This window comes from Musa acuminata, chromosome BXJ3-4 (assembly GCF_036884655.1).
Source record: "Musa acuminata AAA Group cultivar baxijiao chromosome BXJ3-4, Cavendish_Baxijiao_AAA, whole genome shotgun sequence".
Lineage (NCBI taxonomy): Eukaryota > Viridiplantae > Streptophyta > Magnoliopsida > Zingiberales > Musaceae > Musa > Musa acuminata.
In genome coordinates, this window is record NC_088352.1 from 28,562,640 (window position 1) to 28,581,811 (window position 19,172).

Below are 19,172 nucleotides of genomic sequence, written 5' to 3' on the forward strand. Positions count from 1 at the left end.
CTATATAGTTAATTATATTTATGTAATTTATTTTTTAACTCAGCTTTATATTTTTTTTTAATGTAAACTTATTTTGGAGTTATAGGATAAGAATTAGTGCTTTGTTGGGGTGAGTTTCATGTTCTTTCAAAATTCAACAATTGTGGCTTGAATTAACGAAAGGGTGAATCTAGGATGCTTATTACTATTTATCTATGACATCTTAGTGCAATGTCTTTATGGTATTTATGGTTAGCTCGAAATGATATTCATTGTTAGATTAGTATATACCTATTTGGAAGAAAATAGTAACCACTACTAATGACTAATTTTATTTAACTAAGCGTATTGAGGAGACTCAATAGAGCTTATGAAGTTAGAAATAATTGGTGTTGGAAATATTTCTTTCAGACTATAATAACCCTTATGACTTGGTTTCTAGTGTAAGTGTGGGCCATCCCCTAAGGAATGAATAAGTGTAACCGGTTACTGTAAGATTTGCAGTAAGATTTGCTGACAATTATGAATGATCACCCATTCAAGATAAGGGATAATATTTATAGTAAATTTAAATCATACAAAAGGGTTGAATCTATCTCACCTAAAGATATACTAAGATTATCATAATCTTATAAAAATTCTCAGGAGAGCTATATTTGTTTCTCGGATAATATTAGATAGTTGATTGATGGGATAACTCAACTGAATTTGGAGAGGCTATCTCTTGATAAGTTTCAGATTATTACCCTCTAAATTTTATTCAGTCTAATCTTCATGAGTGAGTAATCTATAGATATTTCCTTTAAAACATTATCTCTTGATAAGTTTCATGTAGAGATTATCACCCTCTAAATTTTATTCAAGTCTAATCTTCATGAGTGAATAATCTATAGATATTTCCTTTAAAACATTATCTCTTGAGAAGTTTTATGTAGAGATTATTACCCTCTAAATTTTATTCTGTCTAATCTTCGTGTGTGAATAATCTATAGATATTTTCTTAAAAAAAAAAACACTTGTACCTGTAGATTGGCACTTGGCCTGTTGAGAACTACTATCAAATTCCAAGAACATTGAAGAATTGCCTTTCGGAAGTAGGTAAAATTGTGGAAGGTACGATTCCATCCTTCCCCAAGTTCCTCGTTGCCCCATACTAAAAAAGATTTCATCTGTCACAATGATTCAGCATCTAAAAGTCTTCACAGTAAGTAGCCCAATATTTGGGTTAGGCAAAAGAGTGAGGAACTTACTAACTAAAGTGATTAAGAACTAACTCAAATATTTCAGCATAAGTGTTTTAGAAAATGCGCAACCTATTATTTAACAAGTTGCTCCAAGATGTAAGAAGGATGTCATCTTGGTTTTACTTCGTAGCTGAAAGAACCAAATCTGTATCCGAATTGACTTGTAACTCTTACACATTTGATGGATTTCATATAAATTCGAGTATATATAATGTCAAAGTCTAATCTGACTTGCACGTGAAAGGAAATGATAGATTTTAATATACATACGGTTTTTTACTTGTAGCTGAAAGCACCACATTTGTCTCCAACTCTTACTGTTAGGGTTCAATACACTTTGATGGATTTCATATTAATTCGAGTACATATAACGTCAAGTCTAATCTGACTTTCACGTAAAGGTTTTTCTGGGATCACTGGTCATCCAATCGAGATCAGTTTGCTTCCACCAAATGCACTAAATTAGGCAATTGATCTTTCTACTACTCCCTCACAATGCTTACATAACATATTTTTCTTCCACCCATTGATCCTTGCTTGCATCTAATCTTTGCTCTAAGTTGCTGTGTATGTTCAAAACAGATGAAGTTTGAGGTTGCTACAGTATTCTCATGCCTGCATGCATCAGTGTCTACTGAAACAGGTGACTTATCATAGCTAACCTTACCTTTGAGGGTTGCTACAGTATTCTCATGCCTGCATGCATCAGTGTCTACTGAAACAGGTGACTTATCATAGCTAACCTTACCTTTGAGGTTTTGCTACAGTATTCTCATGCCTGCATGCATCTGTGTCTACTGAAACAGGTGACTTATCATAGCTAACCTTACCTTTGAGGTTTTGCTACAGTATTCTCATGCCTGCATGCATCTGTGTCTACTGAAACAGGTGAGTTATCATAGCTAACCTTACCTTCGAGGTTTTGCTACAGTATTCTCATGCCTGCATGCATCTGTGTCTACTGAAACAGGTGACTTATTATAGCTAACCTTACCATTTTACACCCTATGGTTTTCTTCGTGAGAGAGATTAAATAGAGACAAATTTAAGAATAAACTGTATATCTGAATAGCAAACTCTCATACGAACATGTATGCATATATTATATAATTTTTACAAACTCATCATAATAATGTCATCATAATATAATGACAAATTATGAATTATGATTCATGATTATGTTAAATGTGAGCAAGGTTTCATGGTTGGCGCCGAGGCATAAAAACAAAATCACTACAAAATTTAAACTTTTAACTATTGATGGCAATGAGATTAAATCTACGAAAAACTTTTTTATGTTTTTGACTAATGTTGTTCCTAAAGTTTCCACTCTAGTCTAGAGTGCACATCATTTGAAATGGTGACATTTGCTTATGTATAACAAGATTTATAAGATCATATACATTGAATATATTCGTGCTAACGAGAAACACAAAATATCATTGAGAAAATATACATAAAAAAATTATCACGAACTAAATACGGAGATGAGGGAGATGATGAAGAACCAAATTAAATACCTAAATTCAACTGTAAATACTCGATATATATGGGAGTTCTTTTTGTTTTTCATGTTAATAAATATGTTTTTTTTTTCTATTTATGTAAATAAATTTACTAAAAATTATAAATAAAGATTTAAACATTATAAATTCGATTGAATAGGCTTTCGTAAAGCCCGAAAAGAGTGGGAGAGCCCTTATTCAACCCTTGCATGATATCTGGAGTCTCTCAATCTCGATTGCTACTAAGATAGATGGAAACAGTCAGTTAATTTAGTAGCTCATATGAGACTTGCTTCATAAAATAATAACAGCGTGCTATATTTTTTTAACAATAAAAAGAAAAATAAATAAAAGTACTCATAAATTTCGCCCGATTCATTCCCCAACTCGATCGATTAGTTTTATATTCAAAGTACCCGTAATATCTGAAGTCGAACATGAAACCAAATCAATGCCGACCTACTTTCATATTCAAAGGCATTTTAAATCCAAAAAATAAAAATCTAGTTTAAGTAGGTTAAATGCAGCTACATAGCAGAAAAAAAATCTAACTCATTAATTAACCTCTCTACCAAAAGGGATCGAATGCATATCCAATGCGTTAAATTTGTCGTGTAAAATAAAAGAACTGTACCATGCACTACTGACGATAATTTGTGCATACAAGCTGCGAAAACATCGATGGTATAACGATGATATTAATAGAGCCTAAATTAAAATTTTCCAGAATTTCTAATTGGCTACAGCCATCTCGAACTAAATGGAAAATACCTCGAATTAATAAAAGAATTGATGAGACACGTATAGAGTTATTAATTAAATTAATATTTAATCATCATTGATGCGACTTAGACTCGTGAAAAATTTTGGACGTACCCATATGGTTTTGTACCGGACTCGTGAGCCCCAAAAATTATTCTTGAGGATAAAAGTAACCCGACAAGTTTATAAGTTCGTGGTTCTTCTACTTCTCAATTAATATGAGACTAAATATCCTTATTAGTGCTCTCCTCATGAGGGAGCTAAGGGCTCATGGCCCTCATTCTAATGTCAATCTAATAAATCAATATTTAGTCATCATTGATATAACCACATAGACTCACAAGAAATTATCTGCTTTGGGTATGTCCGTACGATTTTGCCTTTTCGAGACTCCTGAGTCCCAAAAAATATTGATAGGGATAAGAGTGACCCGTCGACCTTATAAGCCATTTGTTCCTCTACTCCTCAATTAATGTGGGATTGATAAAAATATTTAATCCTATATTGATTGAGGAGTAAAAAAATATTTAAGAGTAAGGGTGACTCGACAAGCTTACAAGTCCTTAATTCCTTTCCTCCTCAATTAATATGTGACTAAATATCCTTATCAATGCTCTCCCCATAGGGGAGCCAATGGCTTCTAAACCTCCTTCTAATGCCAATATGACAAATCAATATTTGGTCATCATTTATATAATTTTATAGACTCATAAGGAATTATCCTCTTTAGGTATGTCCGTATGATTTTACCTTTTCGAGACTCATGAGTCCCAAAAAATATCTATAGGGTAAGGATGACCCGACGAGCTTATAGGCCTTTGATTCCCCTGCTCAACCAATATAGGATTGATAAAAATTTTTAGTTCTATATTGATTAAAGAGTTAGAGAAAAATATAAACTCGTCGAGTCATCCTTTCTCTCAAATATGTCTGAGCTCCGAAAGGATAAAATCATATAGCCATATCTACAACGAATAATTCCTAGTGAGTTTATTAAATCACATCAATAACAATTAAACGTTGACTTATCAATATATATTATATTTTATAGATATACAAGCATTCCTTTGCCGTGAGTAGGTTCGTGGATAAGAATGGAATCATATTTGATATAAAGCGTCAAAGCATTCCATGTTCTAAATTCTCTCTAGTCCAATCATTCATGTATGAGGGGTTTATCTCCTTCCATGAAAAATAAATAGAAAAGGAATGAATTAATAAAAGTAGGCCACTGTGTGTTGACGGACTGTTGTGGGCTCTATCCATTTAGCATCAGATGCACGCCTTTCCAAAGGAATCCTGTATTACGCGTAGGAATCCCGCTTTCGCACTGTCCCACAAACAGATCTGCCCTGGAATCTTTCACATGTACATGGACACCACCCAACTGTATCAGCACGAATCTTGAAAGCAACATGTGAATCTCCCCTCCCCGAGCCCCCCAGATTCGCTGTCCGGGGCCCCGCACCTTGTCCCGCCGCACCCCGGAAATCGCACGTGCGCCGTTTCGCGGCCCGCCGTCTCGCTTCATCGAACGAACCTGATCCAGTCACGCCTGTCAACGCGCCAAGCGACGGCTGTCGGCTCGCCACGTTTCATTCTTCTTGTTGGTCACTACCCATGCCGCGCTAGCGGGCCCCAATCGTCGTTTTGCTGACAGGGAGCATCGAGACCGTTGGTTGCGCGTGTCGATCCGCGATGTCTATGCCACGTGAGCGCTCGCCGAAAGAGTTGCCAATCTGCTCACCGCAATTCACCTCACACCACCCACCCGACCCCACCACACACCCCCCACCCCCGCCGCCCGGACAACTCCGAAGCTATAAAAAGGTCCCCAACCCTCGCCTCGTTCCTTCCCTTCGTATCGCGTGCTCGCTGGCTCGCCTAACCGTTCCATCCAGTTAATCTTTCCTACGGTGTCCGAAGTGCGAGAAAAGGGGAAGAACCCTAATTTTTGACGCTTCTTTTCATGTTTTGCCCCCTGGTAATCGATGATTTCGGTTGAGGAACCCTAGATTGGGATCAATCTGTGCTCTAAAATGCGGTTTGTTTCTCAGGCGATCGGAGATTGCGGAGGAATTCGAGGTGTTTCTTGGATACTGGGCTCGCCATGGCGGAAGCCGCAACCCCTCGTAGATTCGTGGTAGGATATGCGCTCGCCCCCAAGAAGCAGCGGAGCTTCATCCAGCCCTCGCTCGTCGGTCTCGCACGCGAGCGCGGCATCGATCTCGTTCCCATCGATACCTCACGGCGCCTTGCTGATCAGGGTCCCTTCGATTGCGTGCTCCACAAGCTCCATGGGGAGGACTGGAAGGCCCAGCTCGAGGATTTTGCTTCCAGGAACCCAGACGTTCCAATTGTCGACCCGCCCCTTGCCATCCGGCGCCTCCACAACCGCATCTCCATGCTCCAGGTCGTGTGTGAGCTCGATATCCCCCAGGAGAGGGAGACATTTGGAATTCCTAGGCAGGTGGTGATCTATGATTCCGCGGCCCTCACAAACTCCGGGGACGTCGGGGTCCTCCGCTTCCCGGTCATCGCCAAGCCCCTGATAGCTGATGGTAGCGCCAAGTCCCATAAGATGTCCCTTGTTTTCTGCCGGGATAGCCTCCGAAAGCTCAAGCCGCCACTTGTGCTGCAGGAGTTTGTGAATCATGGCGGGGTCATCTTCAAGGTGTTTGTGGTGGGGGATTACGTGCAGTGCGTGAAGAGGAAATCCCTTCCGGATGTCTCCCAAGAGGAATTGGAGTGCTCTGAGGGGTCTTTCACCTTCTCGCAGGTTTCCAATATGACGACGCAGGATCCAGTGGGGGTTGACTATTACATGAATTTGGATAAGGCGGAGATGCCTCCATTGAGCTTTGTCACGGAGATAGCAAGAGGTTTGAGGCGGCTCATGGGATTGCACCTTTTCAATTTTGACATGATAAGGGATTTGAAAGCAGGAGGAAATCATTACCTTGTGATTGACATTAACTACATTCCTGGGTATGCAAAAATGCCATTCTATGAGAAAATTTTAACTGACTTCCTCTGGAACATCATTCATGAGAACAATGAGCATGATGATGTGGACTCGGCTGTTAACAGTCACTATAAAGAGAGCAAGCTCTTGATTGATAGTCATTGACAAGATTGCACAAGATATAGAGAATGTCGGATGAGGGTTTTAAAGCTGCCATCCTTCTAGAAATTTAGTTTTCCTGATTACTTGAAAGGTACAAGAATTTTCACCTTTCTGCTAAGGTTATCAGTCTGCATGTTGTTGTGTTTGGCTGAATAAGTAGGTCAGTCAATTAGGGATTCATAACTTTGCCATAAGTTCATTTGGTTCTTACATTGACTAAACATCCTTACTTTGTGGCTGTGATTAGATATGCCACCTTGTGACATTGCTTTCTCTCTGTAGTTAGAAGAGTAATAAGCCTGGTGGTCCATTCAAAGGGTTATGATCTCATTCTAATCAACCGGGCATTTATAAAACATGGGATTTGTTATTTGTCATTTGTAATTGTTTTGCTTAGTGCATATGAGAGTAAAGATTGTTCTCTCGCATGAGAATTTGACTCTTGACTGTTCTGGCAATTGTCAACACTAAAATGCTATGCAGTATGTAAATATGTTGATTCTCATTCTTATATATATATATATATATATATATATATATATATATATATGTGTGTGTGTGTGTGTGTGTGTGTGTGTGTAACACATGGAAAGATCATAAAAAATGAAATAAAGAATAAAGCAAAAAAAAAAGAAAGAAAAGTATATGTTCCTTATAGGTTGAGGATAGGAGAACACAGAATCCAAATGAACAAATCCAAGCTATATATATATATATATTTATATACACCTTAGACAAATTGTACGAAAAAAAGGTCATGATGATGATGAATCTAATGACTGAGGTAGAATCCTGTTGAAGCATTAAGCTGCTGAAGTCAAACCACCGTGTTATATGCCACTGGCATATAACACAGTGGCATGGCAAGGCTTGATATAACACAGTGGTTCTTGTCCACACAAGAACCCAACAGAATTTACTTGTATGCTTATCTCTAAGTCCTCTCATATTTCTCCAGCCTTGAGAAGTTGCTCAGCAGCAGTGAGGGTTGACTCAGAGAGCTGGGTTTCTTCCCAACAGTGTTGATGATACAAATGAAGCATGACCCGTCTTAATCATCAGCCATGGACCAGAACTAGTCCTGTTTTCTTAATAGGTTAACTTAGAATTTTAACGAGCTAGTCAGTAATCCCTATTCTTGGGTCCCGAAACATAGTTAGCTTTGCAAGTTTCGGGTGATATGCCCAAACCTGACTTGGACTTTTATCCTTGGTCCTAGCATGTTTGTTCCTAATAATGTATTCAGAAAAGCATTGGTCAAATTCAGACCTGGATATATTCCATAAGAGCATATATTATATGATGCTGAAAATTTTCTTTTATGAAGTCAATATATTATGACAATAAAGTGACATTAAACTAGTACTAATGCTGTATCACTAAATTGTTGTACATGTTCAAGGTTCCCTCCCACAGCACAGAATATGAATGATGACCTGTGAATATTTTTGTGTGTATAAATTTTGAACAGGATATGCATGTGTATTTTTTTTTTCGGTTATGTGTTTTTAACTACGTAGTAAAACTATCAAACACTACTATGTACAGGAAACCTATCATTTTGTTTAGCAAGTTAGCATGTTTCAAAATTATCCACTTTTCCACTATACTATTTTTTATAACATTAGTAAACTGAAAGTTGATATCCTATTCTTAGTCCTGCATGTAGAGTATGTGCGGAACTAGACTTTTATCATACAAGTTGCAAATGCCTTATTCTGGTGCCTAAGCTGGACCTTTGACTTCGATTCTAATGCCAATACAGTGAGGATTCCTTTCTTTTAGTTATCTTCAAATATGTGAGCATTGAATTTGTAAATTTTCTTTTATCCATTCCCCTATATGTTGAGACAAAATGTACCTAATGTAGTGTTGAATGATGCTAAGAACTTGTTACATTCCATATTTTGATATTTCTGTTTCTAACACTTAACATTTTGCAAGAGAACATTGGTCATCTATGTGCACAATATTGATTTATCCTTGGTGACCACCTGCCAAACTAAAGCTTTTACTTCCATAGTTATCCTTTTGCTGAACAGAAAATTCATGGTTTTGAATGATTGTAGGCAGCAATTGATTGGTCTGGAAGCTGCCTAGGTTTGATACTGGGCAATATCTTAATTGATCCTATGTTCTGCTTGTAGTAACCCCCCATCACAGAAGCAGCACTAATGGTGGCACTCTGCTCCATGGTCCATAGATCATTGCTTCCATCTGCAATGACCGCAGATGATAATGATGCATGTCCTAAATGTTAGAGAAGAGAAAAAATTAAAGGAATGATGAGAAAGAGAAGGAAAACAAGTTTTCATTTGCTGTAATACATCTGCATAACCAAGGTTGTAAAAATTGAAAGTCATAGGTGGGTTTTTAAGTCATATTTGGTGCGTTTACATTATAATGTAGTGAATATGAGAACAAATATCAAATGGCACTACTTTAAAAAAGAAACTTTACTTGGCTTTGAAATTTTTTTATTTCTAGTACAAATAGAAGCACTAATGTGAGATACGACAAACTAGAGGATGCAAAGATTCAAGGTACTGGGACTAAAATGAATGATAAAGAGAAGAAAAGGATAAATAATGAGAATACTTTGATAGGACACATATGATTCATAGGAAAACCATATCGACTATGAAAATATAAGCAGAACAAGTTCAACCGCATACCAGTTCTTGGTTGATAGTGGACAATGATGGCACCCTTCCCGAAGAGCTTTAGTTGGTCCCTAAGTTTGAACCATTTGTTTCTTTTCAGTAGTTTGGTTTGGTTGTTTGTGTAAAGCTTAGAAAAAGTATATATATATATATATATATATATATATAGAGAGAGAGAGAGAGAGAGAGAGAGAGAGAGAGGAGAAGGTAGAAACTAGTATTCCTTCAATCTTACTTTCAGTGCAAAATTTGTTGGTATCTCACATTCATACTACCGTACAAACTATGGAAAAAAGATTTTATTCATCCATTCATTTGTTCAATCAAGGAGGAACTATACACTTCCCTTATTAGATACACACAAAATGCAAATCTACAATAACATTACTTTAGAAAATTGTAATTTAAAATTGTAACCCTTGAATCAAGGTTTGTTGACCTACTTTTTTTTCAGGATGATAAACTTTCAAATGTATTTTGAAAGATAATATGCCCTTTGAGCACAATATTTGATTGACATAGGTTTATTTATTTGTGGATTTTTTTCAACCAATCTTGAACTTCCATATAGTGATGAAATCATCGAACGGACCTTGTAATCATCTTCCACCAATTTGAATTTTAACTTTTGCATTCCATTTGACTTTCTTTTCCTTTTCCTTGAGCAATCAAGGAAATATATGAAATTTAAGTGGAAACATACGAAATGTTGCCGTGTGACAACTTATGGTGTTTATATAAGCCTCCTCCTTTATAGTACCAAAATCATTCTTTCAATAGAAAATCATGGTGAAAGTGAAAAGTGTGGTCAATCTGAAGCCAAATTTATGTTCACTACCATTCTAAAGGGGGTTTGGATTGGTCTTTCTACTTTCTTCATTTAGTAGATATGGAATGTGCCTTGACATCCATTGAATGCTTTTACTTTTGTGGTCATCAATAATTTTGTTCATGATTAGAATGAGTAGGTTTATATATGTTTCACATTAAATGATTATTGTTGTGTATCGGTACTTTCTTTTCATTCTAGGTTGATATCTCTGCATCCTTGGGTGAGTGCATCCTGGATTTCTGTATTCCTATAGTATATCTTTTATTAATAAAACACAATTAATGTCTATGTTTTGTTCCCTCTTCTCTTTGTTGGCATTTTTGTATGGCAGCAAAGTGCCTGGGTAATATGTGATTGCCTGATCATAAACCAAGATATCGTGTATGCTTTAGCATGTGGCAAGCCCAGGATACCACGACACAAGTATGTTGCATTGACCAGCACAAATATGCCATGTTGTGTCTACTTCTGGTCACATACTCTGGGCATGAATCTGGTAAATTCCAGTAAAACATACTGTTAATTTGATTGTTCTTTTTATTTTCTGTCAGCAGCTGCTATCTAATGATACAACAGCAGAAACCTGCCATTCAGAATTTCAATCAGACCTCTCAGCATTTTTGTTATCTTTTGATTATATATCTTGGTAATCAAAATGGATCTTATCCTGTTCTTTTTTATTTGCTTCAGTTGCTTCTCTTGAATTGGCATTATTACAATGTTTCTTTGTGACTACAGCATGTTCTCTACATCTTTCTTTTTGATACAAGCGCAGAAAACCTGGTGTTTGCATTTCCTTTTTCTGTGGTTATATTGGTTATCCAAACGATTTTCTTCGCCTTTTCTTTCATATTTCTCTCTTGTTTTCTTCACAGAATCATCACGACAGCAGATTATTGGTGTTCCTGTTTCTTCTTCTTCTTCTTCTTCTTCTTCTTTGTGCTACCAGTCTCCATGATCCAACGTGCTTATGAATTTTTTGTGGAGCTAGTTGTTAATACAATTGCCAATACGTTATTTCTTGACAAGGTATATGCTAGAGGGCTGCTTGTAGGCTTCACAAATGTCATGCAACAGATCCGAACCCTGATCACATGATCTCAACTAAATTAAGATGCACACTGAATGATTAGAAACGCTGGATCATCTAACTCATATTAGCAGTTAAATACTTAATGCTGTTCATTGACATTTATGCTTTGTCAACCACAAAATACAGAAAAAAGAAATCAGCAAATTGAGTAACTTTGAGCTGAATGACATCATAATGCATAGTTTGACAACAGTCGGAAAGAATAGTTGCAGTATGGCTATTATTATCATCATAACTAAATATCAACCATTTTCAGATATTAAGATAATTGCATCGAGGATTAATATGGCAAAGTAGGGCTCAGTCTTATATACCAGCAAGACGAGCTCGTGAGTGGCAGTTAGAGTCTGGTGCATATCGTCTATGCGGTGTTCTTATGTCATAGATTGGGACGTCAAAAATGACCCCTACTCTTCTTCAGCTTCATTGCATCCTCTACTAGTGCTTTTGCTGCAAGCTGATCAACTTGAAATAGGCACCATTCCTGTTCTCAACCAGAGTGGAGTGGCTCCCCTGTTCCACGATTCTCCCGTCCTGCAACACCGAGATGACATCAGCGTTGTGAATGGTGGAGAGCCTGTGCGCCACCATGACGGTGGTGCGGTTCCTCATGACCCGCTCCAGCGCGTGCTGGACCACGCGCTCCGACTCCACGTCCAGCGCGCTGGTGGCCTCATCGAGCAGCAAGATGGCAGGATTCTTTATGATGGCTCGGGCGATGGCGATCCGCTGCTTCTGGCCTCCCGACAGTTGGATCCCTCGCTCCCCTGCCTTGGTCGAGTAGCCCTCCGGGAGAGCACTGATGAAGGAGTGGGCGTTCGCGAGCTTTGCAGCCTCCACAACCTCTGCTTCTGTGGCACCATCCTTGCCGTAGACGATGTTGTCGTAGATGGTTGTGGCGAAGAGCACGGGCTCTTGCTGAACCATGCCGATGTGCTTGCGGAGCTCCTTCAGTCTCAGTCTCCTTATATCTTTGCCTGCAAACCACACTCACTCACAGAGATCAAGACCAATAAAAGAAAGAAGAAGTACTTGGGAAGAGGAGACAAGCAGACCGTCGATCATCACTTTTCCAGCAGTCGCATCATAAAATCGTAGTATCAGAGACAACACCGTGCTCTTGCCTGATCCGCTCATTCCCACCAACGCCATGCTCTTCCCAGCCGTCACTCTCAGATCGAACCCTCTGAAGATTAAGACATCCGGCCTTGAAGGATAACAGAATTCTACTCCTCTCATCTCGATAGCGCCCTCGACCCTTCCAACGTCCTCCCCGACCTCGGGCGGCACCTCCGTCCTTCTATCAAGCACCTCGAAGACCGATGCTGCCATTTGATTTCCTTTGATGATGTCCGGAGCCAGAGCCAACGTTTCTCCCATGGCTAACGCCGTCACTATGAGGACCATGAATGATTTCATCACCGACTTGAAGCTGGCAAGCCCTTTGCCCATCAGGACTGAGCCATACCTGCACAAATCATAGATTGCACTGTCACCATTATAACATACAACCTCTGATAGCTGAAACAGATCGTAGCAATTCATTCGAGATTAGGCTATACGTGAAGCACAAGAATCACAAAAGAAGAAAGTGCATCCATTGGTTACCACAAAGCAAGCCCGTACGAAGAGAAGAGGAAGCACTGGGAGACGCCGTAGAAGATGCCCGCAGTCTGCCCGCGTCGGAAAGATCGCCTGGACGGTTCCCTGAGCTCCTCGACGTAGAGATCGATTACTTTTTGTTCCGAGCAGAAGGCGGCCACCGTTCGGATGTTGCTCACAGCCTCAGCAGCTAGCATGTTTGCTTTCAGGTACGTCTTGCTCAGGTTTCCTCCATACCCCCTCATGAACAGCTTCTGCAGTGCGTCGCATATGAAAAGAAGAAGGAGAGAACGGCTGACCCTACGCAACAACAGGCAAAGACTGCATGCGAGGGAAAGGTGGGTGTACCTCACTGATATGCCCACTGACCATCAAAGGGTATGTGGCCAGAACCACCAGAGTTATTCGCCAATTCAAGATGAAGGCAATGATCAAGGAGGTTACGATCATTCCGATGTTCTGCAGGAGGATTGTGGAACGATCCACCACGATGGTCCGCAGCAGAGTGGCATCCGTCTCAAGGCGCGACGTCAACATCGCGCTGGTGTTGCTCATGTCGTCGAACCAACCGATCTCGTTCCTTAAGATCACTAGCAGAGCGAAATGCAGAGGTTATTTCAAGCAGTGATGAAGACGGAACACAACACTCTTTATAGCTGGTTGGTTCTGTTCAAGGACTTTACCTCCAAACATCCTTTCCCTCACCCGAAGAGTTAGCCTTTCGCCCATGATGCCAAAGTTGAGGTGTTCGATGACGTGGAAGAACACAGTGAGAACGGCCCCACCGCAGAACAACAGTGCGATCTTCTTCACCTCCCTCTGGGTGGTTTCCCAAACCATGTAATAGGAAACAAGCGCCTGGGTAACTCCGAGCGCAAAGAGCGGCATCTGGGCACCTGCAACGAAGGCACCTAACGTGCCAATGACTCCAAAGATCCAATCAGGCCTGACCATGGAATACAACTTCTTGAGAGACACAGGCTTCGCTTTTGCCACATCGGTTGCTTCAGGGGCATAACGACTGCCGGAGTCCTTATCAGACCTGAAGCTCGCCCCCAAGCTTGTGTTTTTTGCGGACAGCTCTCTGGAGTATTTGATGCTGAGATCACCAGATGGAACGAATCAGAATCCTGCGCATCAGCAGAACAGAAATAGTCCGAGCCGAAGTATAGATGGATGTTCGTTCACCTTAGCGGTCGCCCGATGCTCGGGCCCTCCGCCGGCGATGGCCGCTGATGGTGAGCAGTCTCCTGGAGCTTCACAAGTGAAGCGTAGGCACTGGTGGGATGAGACATGAGCTGGTCGTGAGTTCCCGTCTCGACGATCCTTCCGCCCTGCACGACCGCAATGATGTCCGCATTCCTGATGGTGGACAATCGATGCGCCACCACCACCGTGGTACGGCCTATCATAACCCTGTCGAGCGCCTCTTGCACGCTCTTCTCGGACTCAGCGTCGAGGGCACTTGTGGCCTCGTCGAGGAGGAGGATCGAAGGGTTCTTCAGGATGGCTCTTGAGATTGCGATGCGCTGCTTCTGCCCGCCTGATAGTTGAACTCCTCGCTCACCCACCTGCAACAGCATGTTATTCATTAATAAGAAGATCGAGACGTACCGAGAGCCGCTTATGATGCTGAGTTCCAACACCGAACATCCGAATCAATCACCTGCGTCTCGTATCGGTCAGGCAGGTGTTTGATGAAATTAATGGCCTCAGAAAGCTTTGCAGACTGCGCTATTTCGTCGATGGTGGCATCATCCTTCCCGTAAAGTATGTTTTCTCGGATGCTTGTTGCGAAGAGGGCAGGCTCCTGATTCACCAACCCGATTTGCTGCCGGAGCCACTTGAGATCCAGATCCTTGATGTCATGCCCATCCAACAGGATATGGCCTCGTTGGGGCTCGTAGAACCGCTCGATCAACGAGATAACCGTGCTCTTCCCCGACCCACTTCCACCAACAAGTGCAACGATCTTTCCCGACGGGATGTCTAGATTCAGCCCATTAAAGATGAGGACGTCGGGACGTGATGGATAGCTGAAGCGAATATTGACAAACTTGATGTGCCCGTCCACGCCGGCCAGTTTCCGCCCCGTCTTGGCACTCGTTCTGCTAACCGTGTTTCTCTCGATCATCTCAAAGATGGAGTACGCGGCAGTCCTTGCTCTCAGAAACGTGGAGATGTTTGGTGCTGCCTGGCCTAATGACCTGTACAACAAGGCATCTATCTGTGAGATCACGACGACCTACAAATTGTGACACTGAAGACGAGAGACGAGGAAAAATAGAGAAGAATCTGAAACCAGAGATGGGGAAAAATAGAGAGAGCATCGTGACACTGAAGAAGAGAGGTACATCAGCATTGGAACAGGAGAACGAGACTTACAGCCCAGCGATGACGACGTTGAGCATGGTGGTGAAGGATTCTCCTCCGTTTGCTATTTTCTTGTGGACGACGATGCTGGTGAACCAGACGAGGAGAGCCCAGGAGAGGAAGAGAACGCAGTGCATGGAACCAAGGCCGAGTCCCTTGGCTAACCCACCCTTCTTCCCATACTCGTACGTATTCATCAACGCACTTCTGTACGACCTCACCGCCTTCTCCTCCCCCACAAACGCTTGCACGGTGCGCACATTGCCGATCACCTACCCCGAGAGAAGCACTGAACACACATTAAGAGGAAGAAGAAGAAGAAGAAGAAAAAGAAAAGATGGTACTGAATCTAATGGTTTCAGAATGGAGAACAGAGACCTCCTCAGCTATTTCTCCGGCCTTGACGTAGGATTTCCGAACTCGAGCAATTAGGCCAGTGGCGACGTAGGCGTAGATTCCACCAGCAATGGCGATCAACGGGACGATGGACAGTGTGACCAGACTGATCTGCCAGACGCGAGCGAAGCCGATGGCAAATCCTGCGATGAATCTGCTGATGTAGTGCATGAAGTTTCCCACCTGCATGCGGTGCCATACGTCAGTCATATTCGGGAACGAAAATATTCATGGAATCATATATGCCCTTGCTTGCATTCGCAGTACACGAAGAATCAAAATCCGCATCATCCACAATCTAATGCAAGTACGTATCATAGAATTTACAAGCAATTCAGCATGTTTTTTTGTTTTTTGGGCCAGACAACTAACAGACCGAACAAAGGACCAATCTACTGTGGATTTTTATCAGCTTCAGCTAAAATACCCCATCATGCAAATTAATTAACCCTTCTCACGGTGAGAGATGGTTTTCCCTACGCCTGAGCCCAATTCAAGCCTTCCATAAAAGCTTCACAGGCCAAGCATAGATTTGATGACACTCGATGGCTTCGAGTTCCGCAGTGAAACAAGGAAAGATACAATGCGTCTCGTGCATATGAGAATAAATGATGGCAACATGACTCGTCGAACACCACGGCATGCGGAGGTAGAAGAATTATTTCTGCAGCATTTTCCCGCGATGCAACTTAATGCGCAACAGTCAAGTTGCACCCCCTCTCTCTCTCTCTCTCTCTCTCTCTCTCTCACTCACTCTCACTGTACGATGACCTTGATTTCTGCGTTGAGACAGAGCAGACTCCAGCGTTCCAGCTCAGCTTGGGGGCACGGCCATTAAATAAGGGAAGAGGGAGGTCACAGGATGAGATGAAAGATTCATATGCTGTCTTTCGTTACAGTAAAAAAAAACAAATGCATTAGGTTGGTAGCCGTTTAGATTATCGGCATGTAATTGCTACTACGGAATAGATGATGACTAGTACTTGAAAAAGGAGGACTGCAGCTATAAGATTTAGATTATTAACATGTAGGAAACTAACGCTCGAGAGAAGTAAAATAATATCCATATCCAATTTTAAAATTCACAACATGTAGTATTTGATCGGTGAAGCATTCACCAAACCATGTAATCTGTCTTGTTTCTGATGTCAACCAGGTTTTCCAAAGAAAGTGATGTCCCACATTACTCGGTCAATCACAAATGTGGCATAGCATTTATGAACCAAACCTACCCCCGGAAGGCACTCGGACAGTTCTATAAAGTAAGATTTGCAGGCGTAGCCAAAAGAAGAAGAAGAAGAAGTAGAAGAAGAACAGTGAGATTAGCAGATATTTATTAGGTCACTAAGATGAGTTTTAGAGAAGAAGAAGAACAACAACAACACCACCGAGATTAGCAGATATTTATTATTAGGTCAATAATGGAAAATATATTTTTAAATTTTAATTAATGATGCTACTCTGTATAATGGTCGCAATCAGTCACATTACAAATATATTTAAGATTAAATTAAACAAAAAAAATTCACCTTCCTATTGTTTTTTGTAATGGTCGCTCGCAGAGGACTCATCTTAAAGTTTCAGGTTCCATGTTACCTCCCAATCGTGACTTAAGTTGCGATACGAAACAACACACAATCAATTCTGAGGAGGTTTCTTTGTGATTTTGAACGTTTCTCTCCTTGCCTTCACAATTAATGCGTGCAACAACTCCAATTTATTTCCAAGGCACAGGAAATATTTGTGGCAGGCACGCACAAGGAAAGAAACACGCCATTTAATTTACAAGATGGGGAGGTGTTTCCTTCGATTTTATTTTATTTTCTTGAAAAAGCATCTGCTCAAAATAATAATAATAATAATAATAATAATAATAATAATAATAATAATAATAATAATAATAATAATAATAATAATAATAAAGCGGCTAAGCCACCATAACCAAAATATAAATATTTAGGAAATAAAGATGCATTCATGGCCCACTAAACACCAGCCTCAACGTTCAACAATCTCACCTAAACACTATCATGAGTATATGGAGGACATTACATGAAAACAAATCATGGAAATTGTACGTACCTTCTCGGAGATGGCATCCTGCACCACAATAATATCGCTTGTAATGGCTGCAATCACCTCTCCGGTGGAAGCCTCCGTATCAAACACCGCTATGTCCTGATCTAACATGGAACGCAGGTAAGCCAGCCTCATCTTCGCCGCCTGTCTCTCTCCTGTGTGCATCCAACAAGCCACCTCTGCAAAACACCAAGAGGCTCATCATCGTCAAGCTTGGTCCAAGGTCCTTCCAGCTTTCCATCTCTCTCTCTCTCTCTCTCTCTCTCTCTCTCTGTCGTCTTACCGGTCCACGAGGAGAACAATATGGCAATGCCCAGATAAACGAAATCCAGCGAGTACTGCAGTGAAAGGATCGGAGATCTCAGGCCAGATGTTGCATGTATCGTTTGCAGCTGGGCGCAGTCGTGCGTACCTTGGCGACCCGGTGTGAGACCGTGGTGGGGAAGAGGAAGGCGACCCCGATGATGTTGATGAGCTTGCCGAAGAAGATGAAGAAGACGGGCACGGACGCGCCGTGCGCGCAGGCGCCGATGGAGCCGAGGGCCATGAGGACGTAGTCCCATGTGTCGGCGAAGGCGAAGAGCTTGAGGAAGGGGACCTTGTGCACCTCCTTGCTCGCCCCGTCTTCATGGCTGCTCTCAGGGCCTACCACCGAGTTCATCTTCTTTTCTGGGAGGGGGAGAGGAGAGGGAAAGGAGAGAAATAAGGGGGGGGGGGGGGGGGGCGCGAGGGAGGAGCTGTGCCAGTACTAAGCTACATAGCTCGGAGGGGGAAGGCTATGAGGAGGCTTTTGGGTTCAGTGGTCGGGGTGGCAATTGAGGAAGGTTGTGCCATTACTGCGCCCAAACAACCGGCTTGACCCATGATTTCGGAAATATGATTACTTACGACTTTATGAGTCATGAGATGTCACGAAGCATACGAAGGCCGTGCATGGCCAGCTCAAGTCGAGAAATGTAGGTGAAGTATGATGGCCGTGCATAGGAAGGCCGTGCTTGTCCAGCTCAAGTCGCGAAATGTAGGTGAATTATATATGCACACCAAACTCCTACTTTACTACATCTCATCTGGTCCAAGCTATAGCTGAAACCATCCAACTTACTAACCCAGTTCTATCATTCAATTAATAATCGGACTGGATGTGGATGAAAACCGTGCTCAACGTCTTGATGTTGCCATGGCTTTTGGATTTGGATTTGGATTAATTGGGGGAGAACAGCTTCATCGAGACTCTTCTTCTCCGCTGCGCGTTTTGGTTTGCGGAGATACTGTTCTACAGCTTACTAATTAAATGCCGAAGCGAGGACAGTTGAGCAGCGGATGGTTGGGGAGATGATGAACATTGGTTTCTTCGATCTCACAGAGCCGTGGCATTAACTGCAGAGAGCGAACGAGGGAGAGATTTAATGTCGTCCCACGTGACACTACAAATAGTTGTCATTGCGTTCGGATTAGACTCTAGACATCAATCATTCTGGATTTCTACTTAAATTGTAGGTAGAAAAGGGGTTCCTGAT

The 19,172-nt window shown here is 41.5% G+C and overlaps 2 protein-coding genes across 2 annotated transcripts; one reads left to right on the forward strand and one right to left on the reverse strand.

The window, feature by feature from the left end:
• Nucleotides 1-5,336: 5,336 nt before the first annotated feature.
• Nucleotides 5,337-7,116, forward strand: LOC103981823 (inositol-tetrakisphosphate 1-kinase 5-like). The gene is made up of 2 exons (XM_009398570.3): nt 5,337-5,474; nt 5,548-7,116. Exon 2 carries the CDS (start codon nt 5,601-5,603, stop codon nt 6,618-6,620), a length of 1,020 nt encoding a protein of 339 aa, XP_009396845.2. The 5' UTR covers nt 5,337-5,474; nt 5,548-5,600; the 3' UTR covers nt 6,621-7,116.
• A 4,233-nt stretch (nt 7,117-11,349) lies between these two features.
• On the reverse strand, nt 11,350-18,641 carry LOC135635967 (ABC transporter B family member 2-like). Its single transcript, XM_065147453.1, has 12 exons — nt 18,068-18,641; nt 17,939-17,993; nt 17,659-17,834; nt 15,559-15,759; nt 15,193-15,452; nt 14,474-15,014; nt 13,996-14,378; nt 13,491-13,906; nt 13,156-13,397; nt 12,814-13,061; nt 12,261-12,673; nt 11,350-12,182 (listed from the first exon to the last, which is right to left on the reverse strand). Exons 1-12 carry the CDS (start codon nt 18,314-18,316, stop codon nt 11,644-11,646), a joined length of 3,723 nt encoding a protein of 1,240 aa, XP_065003525.1. The 5' UTR covers nt 18,317-18,641; the 3' UTR covers nt 11,350-11,643.
• Nucleotides 18,642-19,172: the final 531 nt, after the last annotated feature.